The sequence below is a fragment of the Archocentrus centrarchus genome, chromosome 15 (assembly GCF_007364275.1).
Source record: "Archocentrus centrarchus isolate MPI-CPG fArcCen1 chromosome 15, fArcCen1, whole genome shotgun sequence".
NCBI lineage: Eukaryota > Metazoa > Chordata > Actinopteri > Cichliformes > Cichlidae > Archocentrus > Archocentrus centrarchus.
The window spans coordinates 3,284,637-3,300,582 of NC_044360.1; the positions used below are offsets into that span (position 1 = coordinate 3,284,637).

Below are 15,946 nucleotides of genomic sequence, written 5' to 3' on the forward strand. Positions count from 1 at the left end.
GAAGAAGAAGAAAATTGGAGGAGGGGCATGATGGGAGGCTGGTTTGTTTCATGGACCTTTATAACGTAGTGTAGCCGAGTCAGACACACTCTGACAGCTGACACACACTCCTGCAGCTGTCCCTGCTCCTGGTGCTGAAACACACACGCACACACACACACGCAAACACACACACAGTTCAAAACACACACACAATATTTGTCAGCAGTTTTTTTTTTCTGTAGACACCAAATAATTTTTGTTGAGGTGAGCCTTGTAAACTCCATGTAACCTCATATCTGACTAGTTCTAATTCAAGATGAGATCACTAGTTAATTTTGAGAAATAAAACCTGTTTAAACTCTGACACAAATCTGATTCTGCTCACAAAAGGAAAAAGAGGGCTTGCACAATATGGCCCTGACTCATAAAGGGAGGCTCTTGTGAGTCATTGACTGTTAGTTTCATCAGAGGCTTAAAGCTGGCTGATCCCAGTTGTCATCTTATTTTTATTCACCTGGATTAGATCATAGATAATAGCCTGGAACCTGAAATGTTTTGTAAGTTGTAGCATTTCTGGTTTGTTTTGTTTTGTTAGTAATTAAGCTTTACTCACATTTTTTCTGTTTGATAAATACGTTCTGAGAAGCAGATCTCCAAATCAAATGTACAGTTCAGACTTTCCTTTACAGGGATAAACTGCTGTGACTTATTACACTGTGAGATATTACACAAAGTTAAACTCGACCAAGGCTGCATTTTCCAGTAATACCAACTTCCACCACAAGGTGGTGCAGAGTCTGTGTAACCTCTACTTAACCAGGAAAGTCAGGATTTGATGAAGGTCTAGTTTAAATTTGCAAAAAGTGCCTTTAACCCTAGCAGACTTCACCATTAACAGCAGTTTCAACCACAGTATGTTTTTGCAGACATTTGTACTGACGTGTCGGCCTCTGTGTCAGAATCGTTACAGCCTTAATAAAGACTACACTTTTATCTTTTAGAGTTACTTTGTTAGTTATTTCCTACTGTTTGCATTTACAGGCCCAGGATTAGTAATGAGTGTTGCGTTCCCCCTTGTCAGAGGTGCTGCTGACTCGGACGTGTGAGATTAGAAACAGCACACAGACTACATCAGGGCGTCACAGCTTGACAAGTACAACATCTCGACTGGCTGCGGTACATCTATCTGGCGGGGCGGGGGCAGCACGGTGCAGAACAAACGACGCACTGAAATATTACCACAAATCAGACCAGAAGTCTGGTTTGTTGGTGTTAAAGATGGCAAAGCCTTCTAAAAGTGACTAAAACAGCAGGTTAGTATTCTCACAAGAGGGTGTACAGTGTTTTAGTTGCAACAGTTCCTCTCACAATCTCCCAAATCAGGTTCAATCCAAACGCAGAACCTGCTCCTTCCTCCAGGTTCTGCCATTAATGGCTTAATGTTATTTAGACAATGTGATATTTTATATTACAGAGTATGTCCCAGCTGCAGTACCACCCCAGTCCAGCAGTGGCAGTGTGCTCTACCTGTCTCCCTCTCTCTTCCTCCTGAAGCTGGCGTCGCAGGGCATCTATCCTGGCACAGTGGTTGGCATAGAACTCACACAGAGACTGGCATGGGCAAGGGAGCAAAAGGCCAGTGTAGGAGATAAAATAAAGGGAGTAGAAAATATAAAAGGAAGGGTTTATTATGAGGATTAAACAGAGTAAAACAGGGAGAAAATGAATGCAAGAAATACAGGTGGAAGAAGCGGGAACAAAATATAGACGAGGACAACCGATAGAAGCAGAAAAGGCAGAAGGAGCAGTGTCCCAGACGAGGCACAGCAGCGTGACAAGAGAAGATTACAGGGAGAGGAAGTGGCGTAGAAAGGAAGGTGGAGGGAAGGATAATCAAATATCGATCATGTCTCAGTGGCCTACGCCTCTGTTTGCAAAGAATAACACCACTGAGAGATGGCGGCACTTTACTCTGCAGAAAAATGGTTATACAGGCTCCTTATTTGTTCCTATGATAATTGGCTTTATCAAATCACTGTGTAATGATTTCTACACTGAATACAACCCAGAGTCAACTTTATTAGATTAGCTGTTAGAAAAAAATCAGTTTATTGTGGCCTGTTTTCGCTCTGCTTTCCTCCCTTTTTTCATTCTCCTCTCCTCCTCGTTTAAGCAGACTGTTTCTCCTCTCCCTCGTCTGCCTCACTGTCGGGTAAATCAAGAGGAAATATCTAAGAAACAGGGACAAAAGGTGCTCTAGGACACATAAACAGACTGCTGTGATCCAATTCTGGAGGAATAAAATCCCTCCATCTTCATCTCTCTGCAGTAAACTGGGTGAAAGCTAAAGGAAGCAGCTGGACTCAGTGTTCCTGTGTACGCTCTCCAAAAACATGGCAATCAACATTAATACTGAAAATAACACATCCGCATGAACACAAACACAGAGCAGCAGTCGGATATAAACACAAAACCCTTGAACACGTCAGTCAACATGAAAATTGTGACAAATTACCAAGCTGTGAGAATGTGGTTATGAGGGACGGACAGGACATGAATTAAGGATTCATTTAGGAGAACATCTACTGTGTTAGAAATGACTAACTGGTTATTTACTTATTTTTTGCTTAAGTTTCACTGGACAGAAATCATGCAACTACTTCATTTTTATGTTACATAAACATTAAAAAATATGCTTCTCTGCACCAAAATTAGATTTTATCTTATTATTAGAAGGTGAACAAATCAAAGATATAAACATGTTAGGTCCATTTAACTGAGCAGACTCTTTAACACATATGTATAAAATGACTTGGAAAAAAACAAATTAATACCCTCAGACTTTGTGAAAATGCCATGTACACACCTGCAGCGTGCTTTCCTGACAAGAAAGACCACATCATGCGTCTCACACACACGAGCAAGAACATAGTATTAGATTCATATCTGTTATTTTTCTGCTTCTTTTCATGCTCAGTGTCATTAACACATAGCAATTTATTAGGCAAACCACACAGTACTGTGACCTGGCATTCCCTGGCTGGGTTTTTCCTGGCTTAAAATGAGCCTTTGTGGGGTAACGACACATTTAAGCACAACTGCTTTGCAAACTATTATTATTTGTATTTTACACTAGAATAAATGAACTCCAATTTAAAGAAATGGTTAAAAATATTTTTATTACACTGTCTCTTTTGGGGATGCCATCATGTTCTGTACACAGGAAAAACCCTGCCTAATATATTCACGGCTTTCCTGTCCTGTATCGTTGTCGGTTGTTTGTCGCTTTACCTTCAGCTGAGTGTTGAAAGCGTCTATTTCTAGCAGTTTGGCCCTCGTCTCTTTCTCCACAGCATCAAGCTGCTCTCTGAGCTGCTGTCTGCTGATCTCTTTCTGCTCAACAGCTTTCTGCAGGGACGACAGACTATCACCTAAATACACACACATACAGACAGTGCCAAGTTAATAAATCTAAGCAAATTCCAAGCTATGCAGTAGTTAGAACAGTTAACCGGTTAATCAGACACTATATTTAATATTTGAAATGCATGCATTTTAACCCCTTTTATTACCATAACGTCACATGACATTCTTCACTGTTTTACAATAAGCAGCAGATTTAACCTCAGCTGCATCTCAGCTGTATCCAAATGACAAGAATGAACAACAGATTGTGTGTGTGTGTGTGTGTGTGTGTGTGTGTGTGTGTGTGTGTGTGTGTGTGTGTGTGTGTGTGTGTGTGTGTGAGTTAGTGTTTGTGGTACTCACGGTGCAGACTGTTCTGCTGAACCTGTTTCAGCTGCTCATTGAGACTCTGCTTATCAGGAATCAGCCTCCCCAGCCACTGCTGGGAGTCCTGCACGCAGCCAGAAAGAACAGCAGAAACAATTAGCACGTATGCATTTTGCTCGATTTCTGCGATACGAGTTTCTAAAGAAATTAATGTGCCATTCGTCTGTGCGATAAGTTTGTATTTATTAGCTGTTGATTTCATTTGCTTTTGCACACCTGCAGCTGCTGCTGTAAAAGCGTGATTTCAGCAATGCGCGTCTCTCTGGTCTGATTGGTCTGCTCCACCTCTTTCCTCTGAGCTGACAGACGAAAGCGAACGTCCTTCAGTTTACCCTCCAACTGGCTCTTCTTGTCATTCTGGAGAAAATGAAATACAGAATAAATCAAATTTACCACTTAAAACCTGTGAAATAGAAAACCAGAGTCAGGACATGATGTTAAAGGCAGATAGCTGTCAGTCTCTCTGTTAGCCCTGTGATAAACCTGCCGGCCCCTCCTCTCTCACAATGACAGCTGGACCAGGGTTCATCCTCCTGTGAGCTGTTTCTATTGCTCCTCTACCATTTTTATTGACATATTTACCTATTTTTAATTGTGATCTATTTTATTTTGTAAACATTTTATAATTATGTTTTGAAAAAAACTGTACAAGTTTATCATTATTATTATTATTGGAAGCTGATTGCTTCAAAGCAGTGGGAGATTTTTTTTTGGATACATACTTGAAGCCCGGTGGGACGGGATTTGCTTATGAAAGAAATTTCCAGGGTGTATGTTTGAAGAAGATTTCAAGCTTTTCCAAAGAAAAACCATTTACAGTACAGGGATAAGTTACTGGTACTTCTGCCTTTTTTACAGTCTAGTATCCTTACTGTTGCCGGGTGACATACTGAGCTCTGCTTCTTTGTAACCTTTCCTCAGCAGCTTATTTTAATCTCATGTCTTCTGTGTGTATACAACAGGATTTACGATGTCACTCGGTGTAGCTGTGTGTTTTTTGAATACCAGAGCCTCCAGTTCAAACTCCAGCGTCTTCTTCCTGGCTTTGAGCAGCACTATACTCTCCTGCTCTCGGTTTCTTTGAGTCAGAAGCTCCTGCCGCCGCTGGCGCTCCCACTCCAGCTGACGCTGGCGCTCTAATTCCCTCTTAGCAGCCTGCCACGCAGACACAAAAAGCTCTGTTTATTCACACAACACAGTATTACAGCTCAAAGAACTGCAACTGCACCGCAAGACTAAATACTGCATGCATACAGTACATTATAAACGTCATTACACATGACAAGTTATCTGCTGCAGGGGTGTGAATTGGGCTCTTTACTGTAAGTCATTTAAAGGGGGTGGTGGTGAGCACTAGTCTGCAGGAGATGTAATTACAAGTCTGCAGCAGTTAAGCTTCAGCCTAGCTTTGGCTCTTCAATTAAAATGCAGATATGTGGTAATCATGTTCCCTCTCTCTCCTTCATACCTCTCTCCTCTCTATCTCTTTGCGCCTCTCCTCTTCTCTCTGTCTCTCCAGCTCTCTCTGTTTCTCCAGTTGTTTTTCTAGTTCCTGTTGGCGTCTCCTCTCGTGCTCCAGACGCTCGCGCTCCTGAAGCACAAACGATAAAAAATGAGCTGACAGAACAAACAAACTGTTATTTGTTGCGTGTCACCCTGATGCATTTTCATATCCTCAGAGTTTCAACAGTGAAATTAAATAATTTACTGACACGTGAGATTGCAGCCAGCCCTGTGAAAGCACTGTTTATTTTACGGCCTTATAAAGACGCCATGAACTATGAGCAATTCAAATATTGAGTGCACAGTCGAAGCAGCACCTTTCTCTCCTGTTCCTCCCTCTCCAGCGCAGCCAGCCTCTCCTGCTCTTTCCTCTGCTGCTCCTGCAGAGCCTGACGTCTTTTCTCCAACTCCAGATTCCCTCGCTCAAAGTTCTCCCTCTTCTTATCCTCAAATGTCACTGCATTGAAACAAGGAGCACATTTATAAAACAGGCTATAATAGATGGTTTGCAAATTAACTTAAACTGCCAGAACCACTTTATGTGAGGGGAAGAAGCTAGAAAACAGAACAGAAGGTATAAGTGTTTGGAAAGCAGAGCGGGGGTCTGTCAGCATCATGAACACTAAACTAAGGGATGTTTAGGTAAGTGCTTCTGAACTGAAAGACAGATGCTGCTTAGTATTTGTTTATTACAAAATTACTGAAGGCTGCAGAAATTAACTTAGCTGCAAAGTTAAAGTCCAGCCTAAAAAGAAGACTGATGTCTAAACTTCAGCTTTAACACCATTTACAGTCACCTGGTAGTTTCTTCTCCAGGCTCTCTGTCTCCTCCTCCATCTCCTCCTGGACGCTCTTCTGGTCCGACTGAACGCTGTCACTGCGCACACGCCTTTCACACACAGTGACACACAACGAGAGGTCAGATCCCGAAACCTTTAATGCTGCTCTACACACCTGCGTTATGTTCATCATATGAAATAACTGATACAGTATTAACAATAACACATGACAACTATTTTGCATTTAGAGTGTAACAAGTCAGCTGAAACTATGGCTACGTTCACACTGCAGCCTGAAGGGACCCAAATCCAATTTTTTTGCCCTCATGTGACCTGTATCCGATCTTTTCATGCCAGTCTGAACAACACAGATCCGATTTTTACAAATGCGACCCAGGCCACTTGGATATGTGGTCCTAAATCCGATACGTATCCGATCTTTTCAAATGTGACCTGCGTCTGTACGGCCGGGTCGCATTCATCCGACCTGCGCGTCACTGACAATCGACAAGCGTCCTGATTGGTGTTTACTTCCGCAAACACTGAGCACGCTCGCCACGTTATTGTGACATTATTGCGTCCTCTACTGCGCATGCGGGACACTTTTAGGTTGTTTACAGTTCACACGGGAGATTACATACAAGTCGCACATATTTGGAAATTTTAAAAGCAAACTTTAAGGGCTGAGGGAGGAAATTCATCTGCCTTCATGATATGCTTGGAAAGAGGTGTTGCTGGTGTTCTAATGTTTCTTATGAGCTCATATGTGTGCAACATTATGCACAGCACAGAGTGCCGCACAGCAGCATCTACAATATGATTTGATTATCAAGGAGTAGTTCTTACATACCCATGCAAACTAGCATGGCCAATGTTTAACCTCTGGGACTGTGCTCAGTTTATTAATCTGATGTTTTTTCTCTCGTTAAAATAACATCCCTAGTGTTTAGTTCAGCATTTACCTGAATGATGGTGGGAGGTATTCTGGAGGTAACACTGGGGGCAGCGGTAACCCTGACATAGCCATATCTATGAGGTGCATAGCCAAGATAAACTCCTCAGCCGTCAGCTTTCCATCCTGGTCAATGTCTGATAAATTCCTGAAGGGGAAAAAAATGAAAGGAAGAGTCACATTTAAAGGACTGCTGGTTTTTTATTTAGATATAGATGGTTAAATTCCAATGTACTCACCATATCGTGGCAAGCTGGGTTTGAGGAAGACTGGACTGCATCAGGATTGTGCGAGCCTGGGGACCTGAACCACAGACACACAAAGACATGCACATTTATGCATGCACAAACATCACAGGAATATAAATCATAAGCAATAGCATGTTAGGATGTGTGAGAGTACCAGTGAGGTGTCCACTCATCATCTTGTCGTGGGAGTTAAAAAGCTGTCTGTACTTCAGCCTGGAGGACTGAGGAACTGCCCAATCAGAGGGGGGCTGAGCACTGGGAGGACGATCACAGAATAAAAGGAAAAAATGAGGAACCAATGAAATCTCTTAATGAAAGAAAATAATTACATACAATGCAGGATGCACAATGGGGTCGGCTGACCAGTCGCTGTAGCCAGTATATTTGTCCGATCATCCGACCCTAATGGATCTAAATTCTGCTGTGATTCTCTTGGAGTGGAGCACAACCTACTTTTACATGAATATTAACAAATTCACAGAGTTCAGTAAGGTGTGGACATATTGGATCATTTGACCTACCCAGCAGCATCAAAGGATGAGCCCTTCTGCAACTTGGTACTGGACCGGTTAAATGAAGAGGACTTGTTGACAGAGGGAGCTGAGGGAGACAGAGGGGAGTTCATTTTAGTGAGACTGCAGTCACACACTCAGCATCAACGTGAGCACAAACTTGGTGAAGGACTGCAACTTAAAAACAAAGCAGTGACCTGTGACTCAGTAAAGCATTCATGCAGGGATAAAAGAGCGTGTGAATGTCTGAAGTGTAAATATATTAAACATGTTATGTGTAAATATGAGCTTAGAGATGCAACACACCACAAAGATGTGAAGACAATGCTCTCCGCTGTTACCTGGGTGGGAGAAGCCTGAGATGGGCTGCATCATGCCTGTGGGAGGAGCTCCGTTGGCAAGGGGCTGCGGAAGAGGAGGCGGCGCGGACGAGACGAGCGGGGGCGAAACCCCAACGGGAAGAGGAGGCAGGGGGAGCGGGGGGCACGGCTGGAAGAGGAGTTGCGATGGGCGCCATGGGGGGCATGCCTGTGCAAAAACAGACATACAGAGAAGACGTGATCACTGGAACATTTTCTTTTCAGACGAAGAGTGTCAGAAACTGAATTTGCTCTTATATATTTATACCAAAAAAATGGAAAGCATGCACACAGTGAAGGACACAGGACCATTTCTTTATACTCTGCATGCATCATAACTTTACTGATCTGCGATGACGGTACAACAGGCCAAATATAGAGACGACAGAGCGAACAAGATCTATAAAACCTTTGGCAGACAAAGTGACTTATCATCAAATTATTTCTCAAGACCAACAGGACACAAAGAAACACCAATGAAAAGGTGACCCACCAACTGTCCTGACTCCAGTTTTTACCTACACTTCAATACCATACTGTAGACGTGACTCCTTCAGTTTCTAAATAAATTCAATAAATATACTAAAGGTAACGGGTGGGAGGTACACACTTATATCCACTGAATGGTCCATAAGCCATTAGTTCAGTCTTACCAAAACCAGTCTGTGGGGGGTAAAGGCAGCGGGTGTTGTTTCATACTGGGAGGAAGTGCTGGGGGCAGAGGGTGACCCTGGAGTTTCAGTTTGATGAGCTTCATGGCGATTGAGAACTCATGGATATCCATTCTTCCGTCACTGTTCATATCAGCCAGAGCCCTGCAGGTACACACACACACACACACACACACACACACACACACACACACACACACACACACACACACACACACACACACACACACATACACACACAGGAAATTCTGATGTGGCTTAAAAAAACACTGATATATAAATATTTTGTGACACAATATTCTGTAACTTCTTTGAAATGCAAATTTTAAAACATTGAAATGAAAGAGCTGGCTAATGACCTGGCTGTGTGACTCACCATATTTGGGCGAGGACGGGCGGGGGCAGCCCTGATTGAAGAAAAAAGTTCCTCGCCTGGTCACCTGACAGACAAGATGTGAGATCAGTGCAGAGCCCAGAGAATCTAAAGAAAATGACCTCAAATCTTAATTCGGATGTCAACTAAATCACAAAATGTTAGTCAAACCATACTGAAGTTCGTCTGAATCAGTACAGGATAACGTACGATGTACAATAGAAACTGCGACTTTCACTCAGTGTCCTGTTTTCCAACCCCAGGGGGTGGGTCTGTGAAGATAAGCCAACCCCGAGTCACCGGTAAGCTATCACATTTATGCAGATACACTAGAGAAAGCAGGGGGCAGTGATCAGTGGGTGGGGTGTGACTGGTATGTAGGTGTTAAACAGTGACAAAAGCTAAGATCAAAGATCCCGAAGGCAACAATGTGGAGAACAGATCAAGTGGTCCAACACCAGCAGGTCGGAAACTGTCTGCAGACATTACTCGATTACCAAAACCACATGTAGATTAGAACCTCTAGATAAACAGTAATAAGATGCGTAGGCAGTGTTTAATTAAAGTGTTAATTAAGCAGCAACACAATGTGTAAGGGTCAAACAAGAGTAAGTCTGTCCCACTATTCTTCATCTCCTCTGGCCTCTCAGTTCATCCTGTCTGAAACAAGCTCTTTTCCTACTCCCTTTAATGCCGCGGTTAAGCTCGGCGGTTTGGTTACTGTTCCCGAGAACTGATGTCAGTACAGCCATGTGCCCATTTATTCTCATGCCTGACGCATGACACCTAAAATCATCACATCAGCACATATCCTGGAATAGGAAGACAAGTCCGTGTAACAGGAAACAAAGTGACTCTGGAGATTTTCTGCAGAAGTTTCAATTTTTTCAGCTGCTGCAACAATTTCCATCAGTCTGATTGGGGGGGGGGGGTCTCTGTACTCCTGCATTATCACATCACTAAAACGCACGCAGAGACGGAGCAACCCGCAAAACTTGTATGTCCGGTCTTGCATGACAGGCCAAAAGGACACCAAATGGACTACATCACTGCGCGCCAGCAGTTGTGATGTTGCTTTTGGCACAGGCCACCATAAGTCAGCTGTCTTCTGATTGGCCGCACCTCACATACAGTACTGGAGCAGCAGGGGGAGGCTTTTGTTCGCAATGACATCATACAGAGCCAAAAGAAAAAAAAACTGCCTGATACTGAGCATTTAAAGCAGTCTGTAGCCCGAGCTTTTACCTCATCATTGCTGAGTATTCTCAATATTATACATTACATCCTACATTACAATAAATGTTTGTATTTGTTATTCAACTAGTAAAAACCCACCTTGGGGGAGTTTTTGCCAGGTAAGTAATCGCTATTACCGTATTTTCCGGAGTATAAGTCGCACTTTTTTTCATAGTTTGGCTGGGGGTGCGACCTATACTCCGGAGCGACGTATATGTGACATTTATAACACATGAACCAAAATACTCCAGCCACTTGACATCTCCGTGAACTGCAGCTTTAAGGCAGTCTTGCGTAACCTGTGGGCGCAGTGGATGATGGACGGAGAGCACAGCTTAACGGCAACTGGGAGAATGCGCCACCCAACTTTCCTGGAAGTCATTGGATGGATCAAGAAAACATGGGCTTCAGTGACAAACCATCCTGTTGGGATTCAGAAAGGCTGGAATAATTGGAACTGCAGCTGACGACGAGTCTGACTAACGCGACACAGAAGAGGAAGCGGCGCTTCGTCTACGGAGTGTACGGAATTGTTTAGAAGTGACACCGAGGATGAAGAATTCAATGGATTGATGGTTTGGTTAACTTGTTAGTATGTTCTTTATGCTATGGTTATCTGAATAACTTAATGTTACGTTAACATACCGAACACGTGTTCGTTGTGCGTCATTTAGCTGAATGTGTTACGTTAGCATAACGTAGGCGTAACCGTGTTCGTCCTGTTCTTTAATCCATTATTATTTTAAATTGCCGTTCAAGATGGAATTTCTGAATCCCCCCCCCCCCCCCCCCCCCCCCCCCCCCCCCAAAAAGTGCGACTTATAGTCCAGTGCGACCTATATATGTTTTTTTTCTTCTTTATTATGCATTTTTTGGCTGGTGCGACCTATACTCCGGAGCGACGTATAGTCCGAAAAATACGGTAATGTCACTGTTTGATCAACGTTTATTTACAGACATACATGATAACACACACCAGTGACCCCAAAGTGCCACTGCACTAAAAATTGTTTAGCATTGAAGGAAGGAGTGTAAATAAGCTGCACACTAGACATACCATAAATATAACAATTCAAATAGAAATACAGCATCAAGTTGCATATTGCAGCATTAATCTTCACAACAAGGTGAAAGTGTTGAAATAACTCTGTACAGGAGACAGAAATAAGACTGCATAGTAGAGAGACAACAAAATCACATGCCGATGATGTACTGGAAAAGAATGTGTGTTTTGGTCTGATGTTTTGTGTCTACAGGACCCAGATGAGGTCGTTAACAGGCGACAGTGAAGGGCACAGAAGAAGGAACTGATAAGCTGCTACATGCTTGCATATTTCAATAACTGTGTAACTGTGTCTAAGTCTGTGTATAAAAGTTGAACTAAGATAGAGAGCCGTGTCAGACTTGTGTGAAGCTGCACTGACTGCATCAGACAGCTACGACAACTCTGAACCAGATTAATCTGTAAACTGTTTAAAATGGCTTTATTAAATTTAATAATTGGACTCCTTATTCCTGTTTGTTTTGTGTCCATTACTGTTCGATGAAACGAACGCGCAGAAACCTAAAGGCTTAAACAGCAACAGCAATACACACACTCTTATTATTTAAAATTCCTTCAGCATGTAACATCACCATTCATTTTAAGATCGGCTACTACAAGTAGTATATATAATTTGGAAGGATTTGAGTGTTATAAAACAATTCCCAAATGCTATATATATTATAGTTGATAATTCTGGTGCCCTCAGCAGTTTATACAGCAAGTTTCATCCAGATTGATTAATGCATCTAGGAGGTGTTAGGGAACAGACACACACACCTATGCTCACATGTGACACAAGTATGTAATCATTTGTGAGGCACACTGTATTAATTCACTATAAAATTAAATTAACTGGCTGTAATTTATGATGTTTCCTTCCTGATAAAGTCCAGTTTATCAGGAAGTGAGTGAGTGAGAGAGAGAGCACATGAGGGAGAGAGAGTGTGTTACCTGTGATAAAACCACCAGCAGTCGGAGAGAGGCTATGAAACTGCTGATCATGTTTGGCTCTCTCATCCACAGAGATCAGAAACACATCTGGACCTAACACACCCATGAGAAGCAAAAAAAAAAAAAGACACACACACACACACACACACACACAGTCAGTTACAACCCCAAAGGCCAAGAAAAAGTCAGACACAGACAGGGAGAAAAAGAAGGCACGAGAAGAATGTGTTAGTCATGAGTTTCACTTCCTGTTATAAAATTCCCATTAAGTTTTAAAAAGAGCGTCAGCAGAGTGAATGATTAACGTGAATATAATCGATAGCTGACAGAAATAATGTAGGTGTTACAAACCCAGCCTTCAAGATCTATGCTGAGCTATAAAGGGATGTTGCAGCATGATGTGCTGGTGTTAACTGTGATACTGAAAAATGTACAAAAATATATGCTAATCACACAATCCAGTGCCAGCACAGTTACAGTTAAATGCTCACTTTGCACTTTCTTTGGCGTTCTTCTTCCTACAGCCTTTCAGCTGCTACTATGGTGCAGCCACAGCTTATCTGCACACTCCACGGCTCACTAAAGTAAAATAACCACTGCTAACGGCACTCATGTTTCTACCGCTGCAGAAAGTTACAAACTGCAGGAACAAACGACAAACCCAGCAAGTCACACAGAGACCCACACAGGTGGTGTTATGTTGTTGAGTGAAGCAGCAGAGACGGGCAAACTGCAGAGGACGTAACTGTTAATTTAACTTCCAATCTGGTGTCTGCTCCTGCTGCCGCTTCTCTTTCCTTCCCCGGCGCTCTGATACCAGCTAATGCTGCCTGGTCTATTAAACTGTTACTGCGCTGCACCTTGACTCACAGGTGTGGCTTTGACGTTAAAGATTTTGTGGACCCGACGGTGTAGACGCCAACGCTGTGACAATACCTCTACTTTTTCTTTGAAACAGCAGACCATGCATATATACAAATATACGCATGGTACGTATGTAATTTTACATTTATACAATTAAATAAAACAAACATACTTCCTACCATATAAATACATTTTCCTCACATACACTTTGCATATTTCTCATTTTGGGGTCATTCTTTCTGTAAACTGTACTACTTTTGCGTCACACTTCATCCATTTACTTGAATGAGGAAGGGCAGGGGCTTACATGTTCAGTGAGTTATTCTGACTCCTTTAAAAATGGAAGAGAAACTGCTGCTGAAGGAAGGTTATTTCTCAGAAACAGCTGACTAAAATGACACTTGTCACCTGTCTTTTGTGTTGGACGCTTCTGTCAAAATGTTTCAAAATAAATACAAAAATAACGTACAAACAGCTACTGCAAATCTGCTTTAAATTCTCATATTTTTGCAAAAACTGTACAAATGATATTTTGGCCTACACCTGTCTGATACTACATACTTATATTGTTACTATACTATGATGCAATCCTTTCATTCAGGTTCCAGGCGCTTCCAGCTGCAGGGAGAGTTTTTCCATCACGTCCCGCTGATAAAAAAACAAACTCGAGTGGCTGGTCCTCCGTCAGCAGAGGCAAGCATGCAATATGTTCTGGGTAACAGCTTACAGTCTGTCTACAGTCTGACAAATCTCACACAAATCTGTGTGCTTTTTAACCATTTCACTCAGTCTGCCTTTGTCTCCATCTGTTAGTTGTTCTGATCTGTCTCGCTGCCAACAGTTTTTTACAATTTAGTTGCTACATCCACTCGTACATTTGCATGACTATACTATAGCGCGGTGTGTCTTCTAATGAACTCTCAACGTTGCCATTTGCTCCTCTCTTAGCCAGCAGCTCTTAAAAGGAGACATCAACTCTCACTATACTTTCAGTCACACATAAATACTGACCTGTGAATGTGGTTGGGAACTGTGCCATGGTTCACTCAGTCTTCTGCAGCTACACAACACCTGAAACAACACATTAAAAAAAAAAAAAAACAGATGAAGATTTTATCTGACCACCTCAACAGAAATTGAACAAAACCAGCTCACATTAACACCATTTCCCTGAACAACTATAAAAATGCTTTTATTGTGAAGGAGCCAGTCTCTGTCTGCGAGGTCAGCAAACCCAGCAAGATGTTTAAAAGGACCAAATAATGTCTGGTCAACAGCCAAAAGTGCTGACACAGTGGACAAAGTCAGTGAGGGGGAAGGCGGCATTCCAGTCCAGTCTGGAGTTATATTCCTCTCTGCTGTCTTTCTTTTGGGTCTCCATCCCACTGATCCTCACAGGCTTACGGTTTCCTAACTTTTGGGCAGACTGCAGTCTTTACCTGCATTACCCATGCTTGTGCATGTCAGCAGGGCTGCAAACTTTTCTTTGTGCAGGGCAAGAACAATTTAAGACTTTTAAAGACCATTATGAATGCAATTAAGACCTAGTTCAACTTTTTTTAAAAATAAAAAAAAAAAAGTAAAAGGATATTAAGGAAAACTGAATTTCATGTGTGTCTCCATAAGTTTTATAAGACTAACGTCTACCACCCACAGCTCCTCTGCTTTTAATACTGACTTAAATGTGCAAGACGTCTGGAGGTTGTTTACTGGAGTAAATGTCGTTAGAGCAGAGTGGATCACACTCATTCTGAGGCCAGACTTTGGTGATGATATAGATCTGAATACAGATTAACGCCGAAGTGACGGCAACACATTTTTTCCTCTGAACTTCTGAAAAACTGTTCACCCTAAGTTATAAAGACACCGTAAAATGGACTCCAGTAAAGTTTCTAATTTGAGTGTGTTGCTATTTTCATCAAGCTTCTATTGTCCCTCCAGATCTCATACTTGGGTTTACCCACACTGAAGCAAAGCAACATTAAGTAAAATTATTTTAACTCGTTATTTCTAGAAGTAGATAATGTTTGCATAAGTGAAAACACCACAAGAACCCGCACATAAAAATACCCACCATGGTACTGCAGACTCACATCTACATGCTATAGCTGTGTACTGTCAGCAGGGGTTAGTGTAGGGGTGGCTGTAGCTCAGTAGGTAGAGCAGGTCACCTACTGATCGGAAGGTCAGCGGTTCGAATCCTGGCTACTCCGGGCTACATGCCAATGTATCCTTGGGCAAGATACTTAACCCCAAGTTGCTCTCCGACCGTTCTGTCGGAGTATGAATGCGTGTGAATGTTAGGTAATTAAAAGCACTTAGCTTCATAAAAATGGAAGTGCTTGTATGAATGGGAGTGCATGGGTGAATGCAAACAGGTTGTATAAGCGCTTTGAGTGCTCATACTGAGTAGAAAAGCGCTATATAAGAACTAGTCCATTTTTAGTGTCAAAAATGTGTTAAAAAAAAAACAAATGGTGTTAGCACTGTTGGTCCTTTAAGCTTAGCCCTGATAAACAAGAAGACAGAAATCATATGACGAAGAACATCTTTGTAGTGAAGTGAAACACAGTGTTAGTAAGAATGAAAACTCTCCACTGCAGCCATTCTCTGTGGCTTCTCATCCATGTTTCTACACTTTATCCTTGTCATTTCCTTTCATGTTCAAGCTGAATTTTC

The 15,946-nt window shown here is 42.2% G+C and overlaps 1 protein-coding gene across 1 annotated transcript in view; it reads right to left on the reverse strand.

Moving 5' to 3' along the window:
* itsn1 (intersectin 1 (SH3 domain protein)) overlaps positions 1–15,946 on the reverse strand; it is a 51,831-nt gene that overhangs the window by 23,131 nt on the left and 12,754 nt on the right. The window contains 18 exon segments of the mRNA XM_030747753.1: positions 3,274–3,413; positions 3,751–3,838; positions 3,991–4,131; positions 4,780–4,929; positions 5,243–5,365; positions 5,595–5,734; positions 6,075–6,166; positions 7,019–7,156; positions 7,248–7,311; positions 7,411–7,511; positions 7,778–7,856; positions 8,110–8,258; positions 8,260–8,296; positions 8,781–8,799; positions 8,801–8,942; positions 9,175–9,238; positions 12,404–12,496; positions 14,279–14,338. Of these exon segments, the coding sequence (XP_030603613.1) occupies positions 3,274–3,413; positions 3,751–3,838; positions 3,991–4,131; positions 4,780–4,929; positions 5,243–5,365; positions 5,595–5,734; positions 6,075–6,166; positions 7,019–7,156; positions 7,248–7,311; positions 7,411–7,511; positions 7,778–7,856; positions 8,110–8,258; positions 8,260–8,296; positions 8,781–8,799; positions 8,801–8,942; positions 9,175–9,238; positions 12,404–12,496; positions 14,279–14,306 (1,788 nt within the window). The 5' untranslated portion in view covers positions 14,307–14,338.